General features: G+C 39.7%; 1 protein-coding gene across 1 annotated transcript in view; it reads right to left on the reverse strand.

Annotated features, from left to right (window-relative positions):
- ANO1 (anoctamin 1, calcium activated chloride channel) overlaps positions 1–15,815 on the reverse strand; it is a 46,199-nt gene that overhangs the window by 10,747 nt on the left and 19,637 nt on the right. Inside the window, exons 9-18 of the mRNA XM_009698076.1 lie at positions 14,439–14,503; positions 13,735–13,869; positions 12,219–12,379; positions 8,327–8,409; positions 6,483–6,494; positions 5,555–5,626; positions 3,546–3,623; positions 2,375–2,449; positions 786–987; positions 1–48 (exon numbers count right to left, since the gene is read on the reverse strand). The exon at positions 1–48 is cut by the window's left edge and continues 88 nt beyond it. Coding sequence (XP_009696378.1) covers positions 1–48; positions 786–987; positions 2,375–2,449; positions 3,546–3,623; positions 5,555–5,626; positions 6,483–6,494; positions 8,327–8,409; positions 12,219–12,379; positions 13,735–13,869; positions 14,439–14,503 — 931 coding nt within the window. The remainder of the gene's footprint in view (positions 49–785; positions 988–2,374; positions 2,450–3,545; positions 3,624–5,554; positions 5,627–6,482; positions 6,495–8,326; positions 8,410–12,218; positions 12,380–13,734; positions 13,870–14,438; positions 14,504–15,815) is intronic.

Here is a 15,815-nt window from a genome sequence, read left to right on the forward strand (position 1 = left end):
CCTTAAAAATCAGCCGCTCTTCAAAATTCTTGTCAGTTTTTGGCACCTCTGGAACCAACGTGACATGGATAAGAAACGTTAAGGAATTATCTACCTGGAACATTTCAAGATCTTATAAATGTGGAATTTGGAAAACATTAGCCATCTTTTAAACAAAGAGGTACATATTTATAGCAATATATATACACTTATATATGTTAAAGCAACATGGCCTCACTGAGTTCAGTGGTCAATCTGCTGAGGATCCCACCATTCAGATGTGTTACAACAGTAATTCCAATTTCATTCCACCTTTGGCTGACCTCCATGACAATCATTTGCAAATGGACAAGAACTCTTCTGAAAAGATTTCTGGACCTTTTGTCAGTGATGCTTTTTGGAAATGATTCAAAAAAAAATTTTTCTACAATTTTTTTTGCACTCAACAATTTTGTATTTCTCAACATGTCTTATGCCAATTAAAAATGGCAGAAAATGAAAATAGTAATTGCGTGATATAGAAGAGTGAAGCTCAAGATTAGGTATAGGAATTTCTGTTGTATCCCCGTCACCCATAACTGGATTAGTGATTAGCAGTACCACTACCACTGCTGAAAGAAAAACTTTAAAAATAAAGCCAAATCCGTGTGCACTTTGATATTTGTAAGTAGCTGGTTAGAATTTTAGCCATACATTTGAGTATCCTGGGTTTGCTGACCACTTTGAAGTTAATCATGAAAGCCAGTCACTTGGGTCCTCTCATTTAAAATCACTCTAGCAAATATCAGTTGAGGATTTAAACCTACCGATCTGAGTTAGCCACCTTGCGATGCAGCCGTATACTTCATCCAGGATGATGATGACGACCAAATTGATAATGACTGCGGTGGCAGTGACAGTGACCCTAACGCTTGACCGGCCCGAGGGAGTTGAACTGATTGCCAGCGCCGCTGCCGTTGAAATCCTGTATATGATGACTCCAAACACTATAGCGAATGTCAGCCCAACCTGCAAGTAAGAATAGCATAGCCTTTTATAAAAGATTTAACTACAAATACTTTGCTTGGGACTTAGCAATGACCTTAAAAATGGGATCTCTGGGCCACATCCCAAGTCTACCCCATTCTGCATTAAGGTTCCCAATCACTTTGATGAACTGTGAGAAAAGATCCTCTTTTGCTAGTAATTTGATCATCACATGAAAAAATTGATACAATGATGCCACAATCGCATGCAAGAGACTTTTTTTTTTCAAAGGCACCTAAATGTAAACTACTTGCTTATATTAACAATATTAACGGGCTTCCTTGCAGCCCTAACAGCAACAGCATGTATACATGGTATTTGCTTTATTATAAAAGAAAGCCAGAGTTGAAGCAGGGAGGAGTATTTCAGCTTGAGTATTTCAGCTTGAGTATTCAACTCAAGTGGAAGTATACTTCAACTTGAGTATTTCAGCTTGAAGGCACACAAGCCTTCAAACACCCTACTCAGTCTCGCTATGCTGTCATAATCCCACACTGAATTTCAATCTGATTAAATCAACACACTTCCTGGCAACATAAAGGTGCACAAAATCTTACTCAGTTTTTCATTGCCTAAATAGAGGAATAATTTTAAAACGTGATTCTTATAAGGTACCAATTCTTCGGCTGAGAAGATCAGATTTACTGCATTTCCATTCTCTGAAAACACTCTGAAAATATTAAAAAAACCAACCCAAACTAGAATTCCTATCCCAAAAAACCAAATGAACCGAGTTAGTCTGGTGTATTCTACCTTTGGAAAGAGCTTAAGCTTTTTTATCTATCTGCCAGTCTGTTCCATGTCTTGAATTATTATTTCCTTCAAAATTTAAATGCTGATGGTTTATCAGCAAATGGGAAAAGGACATTCTCATAATTATTTTACCTTTTTCTTGAACTAAGTGCTCTGTTTGCAATTCTCCTGTTATAGGGTATAACCACAAATTTGACTAATGTATTTAAAAATCCTTGCAATCAGGATTGCAGGTGGCCACATAATTTCTTTCAAAAAAGACTGGTACAAAACCGAGGCCATGCTCTACTTCCTGACTACTTTCTGAAAGGACTCTGTACTTTTTAAGTTTCGCTCTATCAATGGTGGTGGTAATTTCCATTTCCATGCCCTCATTTTCTCTCCACCCTATTTAGGTATTCCTATTTCTTTACTGGAAAGAGATGGTAAAGTAGAAATTCAAGATCTTGAAAAGGTTTTAGATTATAAAACAATAAAATGCTTGAATTTTTTCACTGGGGAAAAGCCATTGTGAGCCACCTCAATCTGATAAAGTCTGTCATGGTTTCACTAACATTTCCATCACTTATGTTCTATACAATGACTCGGTAACATAAATTTCAGGTGTGATGCTTACCATGAAGATAATGCCAACAAAATTGGTTAAATAGGCTGGAAAACGATCCTTCCATGTCAGCTTTTCTTTATCTGTCTAAAATTTGGGAAGGAAAAAGGGTACATTTAATAAAGATGGAGTGTGTGATTTTGCATATGTGACAAAAACAGAGAGGGGAAAAAAACAGGCTAGCAAATACACAACCAGTTAGAAGATGCAAAGACACAGTGTTTACAGTTACAATTCCACACAGGCATATTGTTTACTCCGTATCTAGGTTCAAATTGGTCAAGCGCCTGCCCTGCAAGTATAAATAAACCAGATTTTTCTGTATACTTTTTGAAGGAAAGATGCAAATAGGCTGTCATAAACCATGAAGTAAGATCTCTCTTACTGTTAAATATTTTCTTTTGCTTTTAGAAAAATTCTCCTTCTTCCTCTCTGCCTCCCCCGTTAATATTTGCAGCTTTGCAGTTGCACAACTAGTTCCACTGAAATATAGATTAAGTATGCCACTGAGTAACTCCAAGATGAATGTGCAGTTGACAGGGAAGATCTTGTTTTGGTGTGTTATAAGACTTGAAATCCCTTCAATATGAGTGATTTTTAACTACCTGATTATCCACGTGGTATTCAATGGATCACGCCAATAGAAGTTATGATGCGCATGTATAACAACTCTTTATAGAATACCCTAAATCCAGTCAACCAGCCACTGCCTGAATTTAGGTATGAAAATTTCATTTAGAACAGTATTGCTCATCTAGAGTCTTCCATAAACTTGGATGCCGGGAATTGTTTCTAAACACCAGAAAATAAACAACAAAAGGAACATTACGGAAGATGACGCACACGTTACAATGAACATTAAAATATTACTCAAATTCTATTTTTATTACATGCACGTTGTCTCAGGGAAGTGCAAGCAACTCTTTCAACACACGGCCCATGCTCCACTGCAAAACGTAACGTCAGTCCAGGACGGTAAATCTAAGATTAGCCATGCAGTGCCATTCCCAATGCATAGAAACAGTGTCCCAAAGAGTGCTGAAGAAACAAGGGGAAGAAGGGGAAGAAACCCAGAACTGAATGTGAATATTAAACAAAGGTTCAACAGCCAAAACCAAATTGATTTGTGTCTTCCATAATTACTCATAATTTGAGTTTCTTCATAAGTTTGAATAAAAAGAACCAATTTCACCCCAGCCATGACTGTCTTAACTCTTTGTCTCCATTTGTTTGCTGTCTCTTCTGGAAAATACCGATGCTTCTGATGGCAGTCAAAGGAAACAAAAAAAGGATCGGGCAATGTAGCATTACAAAGCACTGCTAAATTAATCTATAGACTCTCTACTGACTCAGTGTACATAGCAGTTTAGCCACAAGTGAATGCTCTATTAGTTTGCTTAAGGCTTTGTGTTTCAGCTTCAGGTTAATAAAACGTAACAACAACAAAAGACAAGCTCTTGCCCCAAATCCTAGGGTAGATCAAGCAAACCTGCAAAGGATATTCCCTTTCTAATTTAGGATTGTGCCCTTCTTTTTCCTTTATGATGTATAAAGAATGTCCAAAAAGTTTCTCCTTTAAAAAAAATTCGTTTTTAATTTGACTTCTCTTGAAAAAATATTAGGAATTTCTGGCTTAGCTTTAGGTATTTTTTTCTTCAATAAGATTTCCAAGTTGTCTTACAACTGTTGAATTTGAACTTTAACACTCTAGATCCCAAGGAAAGATAATTACTGAGTCTTTCAGAAAAAACTCCTTTTCTCACGTTTCCCAAATTAGTAACATCCAAATTGAACACAGCCCAAAAAGTTATAAATAGTCTGGTTAAAAGAAAAAATCCTCTCTTAATTGCTCAGCTTTCATACTCTGGTATTTTGAGGCCACCATTCATTAATTATTCGATTAGCCTACAGTCTTCCACATTTAAGATCTGAATTCCTAATATACCCAAAAGTACAGCGAGTCACAGGTTTTTCGCAGAATACAATGAAGTCTGTATTCCAACATTGTTTATCCAGCATGTAAGAGGGCAGCAACCCAAATTCTTTCTCTTCTGCAAGGGACTTTAAAGCAGTGCTGCAAGTAAGGTATTGCACATGATGCTGAACAACATCCTATAGATTAATGGGAACATACCACTGTCAGCTTTGTAGCATCTTTTAAGAGGGACCCAAAGGTACTCAAGCATAAGCACATGACAAAATCAGACACATTTAGTTTAATGCCAGTCCAATCTATGAATGTTGTCTCTTAAAGTGTACTTCATGTTAATGTGGTTATTGCAGTTGTATTTTCATAGGGTTTTCAAAAAATCCCAATTTAGAGCATGGTTCTACACTACTGTGCCTCTGGCAACAGATACAAAAGAGGAATTTCTGCTGACAGGTTTTGTTTATGCCAGAGCTTTTACTTCTCTGCTTAAAAACGTGGTCGTACAACAGCTGAATTCTTGCAGTTAGGGGGGAATGACCTCTGGTAGGGTGGAAACCAGTATGTGGGGGAGAAAAGGAGGGGAATAGGAGGGGAATAGTAATAGGGAAGGAATTACAGCCTTCAGCCAAAGGGCAGGGGAGCTGCTCATAGGGATTGCACCGTCCATTGGCGAGATGCATGTGCCCTGGGATGACCGGCAGCACCTTTTTCATGGCGATGTAAAGAGCAAGTTAAAAGCGTAAGTGAGAGCTACCTTATTCAGTGGGATAAAATGGAAGTTAATGTTTGTAAAAGGCAGAAGGTTATGATCAGAGCTGGAATTCGGCAAGGAAATTGGTGTTAGTACTCTTCATTAATGCTCTAGCAATATCTTTAATTACAAACAAAGTCTAGCAAGACAGAGAACCTCTCCTGAGAGGCTTTAGGTACTTATACTAGCACAGAGTAAGATGTTTTGTTACAGTTCTCTCAAACTTGATCCGTTACCCTAACAGGAGCGCCCCTTCAATCGGGCTCAATTAGCTTCCCTAAGCCACACTCCTGTATCTAAGTATTAAAGACATTTCTAGACTTAATCAGGTCTTGTGCACTGGCATACACCAAGTATCCTATGTATGCTAGGACCAAAGACATCTGGAATTCAAGCACAATGTGCAGTGACTGTTTTTTACCTATTTCTTAGTCTTGGGTCATTGCCTGCTATAATAACGTTCTTTTTTGAAGTCTTTTAGAAGTGAAACAAATGAATATTTTTACCATACCTCTTTCTGTTTGTGTTCTTTTCTCAGTGATTTTTCTAAAACTTTAGCTTCATATTCTGCTCTTGGATGATCCTGTGAAATAAGTCATATTTAATGAAAAGCAAAATTATTTATTTTCTATATCAGCTGCATATAAACTCTTTGCAGGTTGATTTCCTGATCATTTCTGAGTTTCCTAACTGAATTCTAATTCACTAGATATGTCATTCATGTCAACTGATAGTTGACCGTAATTTAAAAAAATGTTAAATTCTGTGTCATTCACAATTCTACAGCGGCAACCTCTGAATGACCTGGACTCGCTATCAGACACCCACGTGCAATGCTATGTAGATTAAATTTAATACATGAGAGTATTCAGCACAACTTGCAGATAGCATGGTTCATACCAAGGGACATTATGCTTGGATTTTAATTCCCTATTTTTTTGATAAAAATTAGATTTTGCATGTCATTAACTGTAATTTCAGTGATCCTCAGCTCATGAGGGAAACAGTTATCTGCTGTAAGTATGCAAAATACTTGGCTTTGGGATCCCAGAAAATTGTCATTTGGGGTCTTCCCCTAATCCTGTCTTGGACAGCATCCACAGATTACCCGTGTGCATTGAAGGAGAGGGTATAGGAAACACTCAGAAGTAAGAGACAGCCAAAAGATTCAGAAAGATTCACGGATTCGGAATTCATGATAATTATGCATTCACAAAAGATTCAGATTTCACAATTATGCGTTGGATGGGAAACAGAATGGAATTGAAAAAAGTCTGAACAAGTGGAGAGGGGGAGGGTGTAAAGGCAAAGCAATCAGTGGGAGATCTAAAGAAATTCTGATGCTTGAAAAAGAAGAGGTGGAGATCAAAAGATGGCATTCATCAGTAGACATGTAATAAAAAAGGTAGGAGCAATTAAAAAAAAAATGTTTTCCAAACCTTGACTGCCTCCTTCAGGAAACCAGAAAAAAACATGATAAACAAGAAAAACAAAACAAAACAAAACAAAAATTTGATTACTGAACTGTTGCAGATCATATTGGATTTCTATTTTTAAAATTACATGAAATAAACATAGGTACAGTGGATGGCTAGACACTACCAGAGAAAATGAGTCTACTCATGTTCTACATGATTTATTAACATTACTGCAAGTATTGCATGAACTAGGTGTCCCTAAAAACACCAGAAGATGAGACACTTTGGGTTTTAGTATATCGCTTGAAACCCTGATTCTTCAACACAATACTAGCTTAAGTTTCACCCAAATCAGAAATAGGAGGGGCTTAAATTCTTTGCTAAACCCATGACTGTATTTATCTAGCATTGACTACACAAAACAAAGAATAAAATATACTGTATTAACAGCTGCTGTTTTAGCGGTGCAGAGCTCTGAACTCAGACATGAAGGGGATAGACATCGGAAAGATACAGTTAATCCTTTCTACTTTCATGTATGCTAACAGCAAGTTACCAAAAATAAAAGAGCAGTATAGTATCCAGGAAATAAATCCCTATATTCTCTCCCAGTAAAATAGGTATGATCTAGCAAAGCCCACAGCATAGAGGCTGCTGGCATAGTGCGCCTAAATATATTAATGGAGGAGATAAACATATGAAGAGGAGATAATTCAAGCAGAAAGGTTTTGGGAGTGAGGGGAACAATAACCGTGCCAGGCTCATCAAGCTGCAGTGTTAAACCCAGGGCCGGTGAGGTTTTTGTTTCACGTGAGCGATATTTGTTGTGTATCTATTTAGAATGTCTCGAGATATGACAAGGGCGGTCATACTTCTTTTAATACTAACAGTGAAAAAAAAAAAAAAAGCCAGCTGGCCAGCAAACAAAGTGACGAACGCCCATACAACCCGTGGATCCTCGCTCCCACACCGCAGCAGGGTTTTCACAGCGGGGCTCATCGCCCAAGGTGGGAAAATGGAAGGGATCCACGTGCCACGGCCACCTCCGAACTGCGGGACAGTCCGGGGCAAGGCCGCCAGGGATGGCATTCTGCCACGGTCTAGGAAGGTGTCTCCTTTTTTGTAAAGGGACAAAATGAAAAACAAAAAGGTGGGATAGAGCTTCTCAGCAGGCTGAGGATTTTCTCTCCTTTCCTTCTAAAACTTCATTGATTTTTAAGACCTTTTTTTCATATAGATTCAGCCCTCTTCCCCTTCACGCTATTTAGCACATTTAGTATAAACCTGGCAAGATTTTTTAATTTTCTTTTTTTAGTAAATGAAAAAAAATAAACCCCACTGCCTCCACATTGTGTCCCTCCCAATGCCCCAAGCCCACATGTCTGGCAATATTTTCTTAGGTATTTTCCAAGTCAGGGTTTGATCCTGCATCGTTAAAGTTAATAGGAATTTTTCAGTGCTTTTTTTACACTGCTGTAACTTTATCAACTTCAATACATTCATTTCTGATTTACAGCAGCATAAGATGAATGAGGTCCTTAGTTGTTAGCACCCGACATCAGCCCAGCAGTAAGGTCTGAGCTGTATATTCCATGCCTATGCTGCTAGGTGTGAGCCGACTACACACTTTAAAAAAACATTAGATTTTGTGGCTATACAATTATGTTTCTATGGCAACAAGACGTACTAGTCATACCCTTGCTATAAAAACCTCAAATAGTTCATGTACAGAGATTTTCCTGTCTTCTAAAGGATGGAACCACCCCAAGAGCAATTCCCCATGAGGCAACGTCTATCGGCTCTGGGCAAGGAGCTATCGGTAACACCACAGTGCAAGTCAAAGAGCCAGAACTGAAGGGACAAACCTCCTCCTCTTCAAACCCAGTCAGGTCCCACCTGTAGTTAAGACGCATCTGTTTTCTCTTCCAGTGTTCCATAAAGGTGGCAGCTGAAATGACAGTTTAACAATTATCTCTACATTTTACAAAAACAAAAACAACAACAAAAAAAGTCATTGGTCTCTGGGATTTGTCTTAGGAGACACACTGGCCACGCTTCCCATCATCTGCTGTACATCTGCAGGCTCTCATCTCCAGAAGGTCTCAGCAATATCATATCGTATACCAGGCCAAGATAACTTCATTTTTGTTACTCGTTTATTCAACAGTAATGTCTGTCTGACGGTACTGACATTGCTATCTGACTGATGTACTGGGAGCCAAACTTTTTATCTAGGTAATCTAAAAGAAAGAGCATTTGTTACATCCACAGCTTCATGTAGAAAGATGCCTACACTTTTTTAAGGGGTTGAAGAAAGTCAGACACCTAAGTTTATTTGAATATTTGTATGTGTGACTAATGATATTGTTGGTCTCCATCTGCATATAATTCCATCCGTAAGACCAAACAAACCTGTGGTTTATCTATACAAAATATGAATTATTTAACTAGCCTTGTACTGACGGTATAGGTATTTCCTCAAAGATAAAGCATTTTTATATTGTTATAATTACATCCATCTAGTGGTCATAACAGTATGGTTAGCTCTAAACATCACACCCAAACCCAAATGCCCATGCCAGTGTGAAAGTTGCTGGTGGGCAGGCTGTTAAAGAGGAAGCCATATTAAAACCACTGCCATTTGCTTTTTGATGGAGAAGACTTAGAGAAAAGAAACCTCAATTAAAGCAATTCTTGAGTCCCAGTGAATAATCCCACTCTATATCAGTCTATCTGCCTCTGAGACCAAGCAAGTTCTCAGAGGACATATTTAGATGCTGGGAATACACCAGTGCTGTATAATAAATAAGTGATTATGAAAGAGGCAAGTCTACCAAGAAATGGTGTTCCCAGGGGAGTTTCCTGCAGTGAGTATTAACAGATGTGCTCAGAGACGTTCATATCCAGAAAAACCAGAGGCAGGGAGAGGGTAAAAAAGTTGAATCGAGAGGAAAGGACACCCTCATGACTGGAATCAGGCGAGGGTCATGACATTCACTTGCCTTCCAAGCGAAACTCTCACATGCAAAACTTACAACTGAGCCCCTTTACCAGCCATAGGCTTCCTTAAATCAGGATGGCCATAGCGGTATCTTCAGAGGGTCTGTGTCACAGTCCTGGAATTGCCTCCCCCCTCCCCACCGCCAGCAGTTCTCACGCTGGGGTCTGCATCTTCCACGTACAGCGCGATATACGGAAAATGAACGAGACGTCATTTCTTAGAGCTACTAGAAATCCTTCTTTGGCACTGACTTACGACAATGCAAAACGGAGACTGTGTCTGACGCACAGCCAGCTCATTTCACAAGCCCTTGTTGAACGTGCCCAGGTAGTGATGCACGGCCACTTTGCCAAGCATACCTGCATTTTCATATCTTATCTGGGCCCATAACCATAAGTGGAGCTTAAAAATTCCCAAAGCTTACCGTCCAGATGATCTTATCTGGATTCTCTGACATTTTTAATGCTGTTTAATACCAAACCGCTCTGGGCCACGGTCCATGTTTAATGCTCAACTTCTGACTGGGGCTCAGTTGAGTCCTACAGCTGTTTTAACGCTCGTGTGAGTGGAGTTCTCCAGGGTATTACAATACCACCACGCTACAAAGAAAGCCTGGCCAAATGTTTGCTCACAATAATACCCCGAACATGGGCTAATTTTCTTGCTATGCTAAGGATGCCCTGGGTCACCTGAGCAGGTTACTTGGGTCTCCTTTGCCTCAACTTTTCTACTGTACATGAACCTAATAAAACTTCTGCTTACGTGCAGAGGTGCTCACAAAAGGTACTGGAGACTACATGTGTGCCTACATTTAGAGACAAACAATTTTTGCTGATACTATTTCCTTAAAAAGCAAAGTGCTCGTTTCATTTTTAAAAAATTTGTTTTGACAAATCCTTTAGAAATTAAATTTGCAATAATGCAAATTTAACACTGTGTGGAAAAAGTTCTGATTTTCCCAATTCAAAAAGACCTTTTTGAAACAACATTTATTTTATATGGTATTGTACCACAATAAAATTTTATGTTGACACTGAAGAACTTGAGGAATTTCACATCTCACTCTAAAGCTATCTCAGATATTAAGCCGGATTTTGTACAAAGCACAGAAACTGGCTTCTGCCAATCTGCCTTACTTTGCCCAAGAATGTAAAAAAATTAATGGAGGGACCCATAGTTTTTTGCTAAGGAAAGGAAGCTAAACAGCATTACTTTTTGGACAACAGAGTCTTATGTGCTGAGATCCACGTGGGGTTCACAATAATGGTAAATGAGGGAGACCGAAGCCGAAACTTGACACTCCACATGAGAGAATCAGACTATTTAAAGTCTCTGACACTGCATCCTGCTTTGGGGTATATCACATTTCTCCCTATATGCTACATGGCAAGATGATAATCTGTAAGACAGTGATCCCTCCTCTCTGCTGCAAAGCTGCTCAAGTTCAGCCTCCCACCACTTCCCAGTTTTCCCTCTGAACCTGCAGCACTCCTGACTCCCCACTGTTCCCAAAATCTGTCTGCAGGACTGTCCTTGTCCTTTTCCATACAGTACTTGATAATGAGCTCTTAGCATTGCATCTAAAACATCGCTATCTCAAATGGAGACTTTGGTCAAAAAGACACTGCCTTAAATTGAATTATGTTGAATTGTACTACAATCAGTTCAGATGAATGGTAACGTAAAAATGGTTCCCTATGTACTAGAGCAAATAAAAACTCAGGCTATGTTTTTAGGATTAAATATAATCCAAAACAGGTTATTTGCTAACTCGCAACAAGGTGTATAGGAAGGCAAACACCATCTTGTGCTGCTGTCACTGACGCTGGGAGTATGTGGCCATCAAACTTTCAGGTTGGGGGGAATAACGCACATTTCCCTATTCTCTGTAGCCTCTCTGTATAGGGCTCCGAGGTACAAACATGGGTTTTGGACCCCATCAGTTCCCATTTATCTTAACAGGCCCTCTTGGCCCCCAGTGAGGACAACTGGAGGTTCCTCTCCAGCACCCATGCTGGTGCCGGGGTGCCCGAGCAAGGAGGTCCCCATCCCTCTTCCAGCAGGGAGGAGAAGAGCCCTCAATAACCATTCCTGAAGACACTCTGGCAAAGATTTCATGAGAAGGTGAGGAATTTAAACCATGAGAAGGTAAGTATTTTCATGAGAAAGGTTAAGTGATGTGCTCAAAGCACAAGGGCAGTCAGCGTCAGAAATAATACCTATAACGCCACTGTTCCTGCTCCACGGTCTACATGCCTGATGTCTGCCTGCTGACAAACTTAATTGCATCTCAGAGCACACTCAAGTATCAATCTTGGTTTGTCCTGAGACGCTAAAGGCCATTACATTTCCCTGTGGAGCCCTCCCCTCAACCCCAGAGTACATTAATACATTTCTTCTGTAATGTTCTAAAGTGGAAGCTGGCTCTGCAAATAGATATTTATTTTTTTTTTGGCAAACCGTGCAATCCCGTTAATGAAATTTTGACATATCACGCAGCAGTTTTATGACAGATGCTTAAAAATTTCATTTGATATTCAGCTTGAGTAACTTTTTGAATTTTAGCCTTCAGTCCAGAATATAAATTTGGGGGTGACAGTTTCATGGGAAAGAAAAAAAAAAAAAAGAAAAAAAAAGAGAGAAGTTCTTTATATAATTAACTGCCTGAGTATAAATATACTGCTTTATCTCTTCTGTTTCTTCCTGTTGTATTTTAAATAATTGAAAACTTAACATGAAGGCATGTATCTTCTTACCCCAGAGAGCCATGAAGACCGAGAAGAAGACAGTTGCAGGGTTATCAAACAGATGACTTGCACGAGCAGTCGCACAAGCAGAGCTCATCTTCCAGTAACTGCATGTTCTGTCACATAAGGGACACATGGTGATATTGTTTCTCTGGTCACACATTTCCATACTGCAACGAAGCAATGAGATATGGAAAAAGCACTGTCAGTGTGACTCCATCTTCTATGCTCTGATGATCTTTTCTCCTCTGCATAGCATCTGTCTCTGGTCTGTAGGACCATCAGATCCGACCCTCACAGTGCTCCCCAGCTCTTGTCCCAGCGAGCAGCTCTGTCCGTAACCTACACCATTGCAGGGGCTGGAAGCCTCATGAAAGGCTGCTGTCTGTCTCCATCCCCAGCCCTACTTCCATTCCAAGGAATAAGAGAGAACATTATGAGAGGCATCAGGCTCTGTGCTTTTTACTATAGGATCTTACAGCAATTAAAAAAAAAAAGTAAAATTTAAAAATCATTCTTGTTTTGGAATACTAACTACAGCAATAGATACAGTACAAGGGAAGTGCCAAGTATGAAGAGACTGGAGTTCAACCAATTTATCTTCTGTGCATTCCATCTGTGAAATAGCAGCAGTGACCCTCCCTTTGACTTTCTTCAACTGTTGGAAGCACTACAAAGCAATCTTAATGAACAAAAAAAATTATCTATTTTTTTGATATCCATTATCTGCTTTGTTACTCAGGACTCGTGGTTGTTGTACGAACTATGTAATTATCATCTACAGCTGACGATGCACGCAGGGCAAATAATGCAAAATCATAGGGCTTTAAAAATATTATAATACAAAACTTACTAAAATATTAAAAATAGTAGGACATCAAGATTTTGTTAATCTGATCACAAGTGCTTATTTGAGGCATGTATATTCTAGATTAATCTTTATGTCACACAACGCCCTCCTCAGCATTTTATGAAGGAAGCACTAAACCTATCATTAGCAGTATTTTGTTGGTTTGTTTTAACATAATGATCTGAGTTAGGGAAAAAAAAAAACCCACCTGAGCAATCGGCCAAGAAATATTTTTAGTACATCAATGCAAACTCCACAAGTAATATTAACAATAAATGCTAACGATTTAAAAACATGCTGCAGTTCTGCTGCCTACTCTCAGCCCTTGGTAGCGCTCCATCACTTACTGGAAGCGGAAATTGGTGGGACCGCAAGCTCCCCGATCTGTGTGGATCATTTTAAGCACAGTTTCCAAAAGATGAAGCGTGTGGGGCATGAGGAGGGAGATGGGTGGGAGTACACCATACTTGGCAGGCAGACCTTGGGAAGCCACGGCCAGCAAAGACAGACTGGGGTGTCGGGCTGTGGGTGGCACCGGGCAAGCCGCAGAAACCGGGAGGCCACAGTTTCAGCTGTGCTCGCCCTTGATATTAGTGACAAAACATTTCTAGAGAAAGGTAACTTTGAGGTTCTAGGGGCCTCCAATAACAGAATCTACTTATTTATTTATTTTACCTTGGTATATTCTCATCCACAGTTGCACAGCCATATAGGAAAACGATAATCCCTACAATTGAAGCTGGAATAAGCATTTGTGTATAAACTCCCAGCCAGGCAAAATATAGTCCAATCTTCTCTCCAAAGTATTTTCTGAAATACATTAAAAAAAAAGAAACGAGAGAGAGAAATGTTTCCTATTTCTTAAAATATAACATGGCTAAAATTACGATTGGCAGCTGGATTAAGCACGGAGAAAGTAAGATCTGATGACCTGTGGGAATTTTTTTCTTCTCAGAGGACTCTCTTTCTCATGATGCTTGGAGTTAATCCAGAGATACAGGCATCATGAAACAAAGTCAGTCCAATTAGTAATTTTTCCCCCCATGTTCCTGGTGGGTAAATTGGTATCTTTGGATCTTCTGTGAGTGAATCTTCTTAAAAAAGGACCTAATTTTCTTCAGAGAGTCTCAGCTCTCACCACGAGCAAACAAAATTCATTAAAAATACATCCCCTGCAAGCTTTCACACTAGGTGGGATACATCAGCACGTTTCTAATCTCACAGAAAACTCCTTTTCTCCCAATGAACTTCCCATTCTCCAGAATGCCCCGGGGTGGCACCGAGGGCAGTATTCCCGCAGGGACACCCGGACGAGCATCGCTATGCGGCAGCTTCAGCGCTGCCCCGTGGAAACACGACGGTAAGGGCTGAACTCTCACCTCACCAGGTCAATTGGCTGATATTTATAAAAGACTCCGTAGCTCGCCCACTCCTCACACAGGAGCTGTAAAACAGAAAGGCAAGGTGAAAGTTAAAGCACGGTGTTACACGAGCATTTTTTCCTTTGGTCCCAGCTCATGTTGTGGATCTGGCCTCACCGCTTTGTGGTTTCAACCCATAATCTGCTAATACATGCAGTCTGCATTAAGTATTAAAAACAAATTTGATGATTTGGCACTCTATAATACAGTGATGAACTCTAGTACATTAAAAGGCTCTTCAGCAACTAGACTGATGGATAACTATAGCAGGGACAGGGATAGTAGTCCTGATTTTATGATCCATAGGAGGTGCCTAGCAGAATGGATTTGAAAGATGAATATGCTTTGAGTTACAAGATAGAAAAAAACTAGCATAAATTGGTTTGTTTTTACTGTACAAACTACAATATTCAGCAACCATCAGGAGGTGCTGTGCAGAGCTGCCTCCAAGGCTGCATTTAAGAGTTTTTCAGCTTTAGACTGAAAGAACGCAATGATTTCCACTCATCCTTTTGGTTAGGATACAGGCCAAGGAAAACAATGATCCCTGTTAGTGATTTATAAAATTGAATCCCTCACAAAAATAGATTCCTCTGAGACCTTCAACTTATCCTTTACTTTGTAAAATATACAAATAGTGCTTCTCAGATCTGATTTTTTTCTTAATTCAGTTTGGCTAACAGAGTGACCAAGAAATCAGCGTGCATACAAAAAACACTGGAGAAGACGAGCTGTGCTCGCTGGCCACCTGGCCATCACCTCCTCTGTAGGACGAGGGGAAGAGAAGCTTTACATCTCCTTGCAAAGTCAGGTCTCCCTTTACTGCTGCTCTCCCTCCTTCAACCCAGTGACATGAACTTGGTAGCAGGATGTTCCTGGACCAACTACTGATATTTCAAGGAGATGCTTTGATGGTCACTTCTGTTTTCATTAATTCACCTGGCAGCCACATAATCTTTTTCCTCAAATGTAAGAGCATAAACTGATTATTGCCGAGGTATTTCTTTTCATTGAACATTGAGTAAAAAAGAAAAAAAAAAAAAAAGGCAGAAAATTTCAGAGCAGTGGGTGAGAGCTGCACAACCACCCCAGCTGTGAAGAAACTGCAACAGAGAAGGTGAGACCTAAACCAGTTATCGTTACAGGGAGGGCAACATTATTAATCTTGTTCATAGAAGAACAGATCAAACAGGATGTTATTGCTTAAATCTGTAGGATATTCTATCATGAGAAACTTGACAGATGTCAGTCTGCTGTATCTCTCCAGGGAACTGCAGCAAGGCGAGGAAGGGCAGACTGGCCGTCCCGCTCCTGTCCCTGCCCATTCCTCCTGCT

The sequence above is a fragment of the Cariama cristata genome, unplaced genomic scaffold (assembly GCF_000690535.1).
Source record: "Cariama cristata isolate BGI_N322 unplaced genomic scaffold, ASM69053v1 scaffold2184, whole genome shotgun sequence".
NCBI classification, from domain to species: Eukaryota; Metazoa; Chordata; class Aves; order Cariamiformes; family Cariamidae; genus Cariama; species Cariama cristata.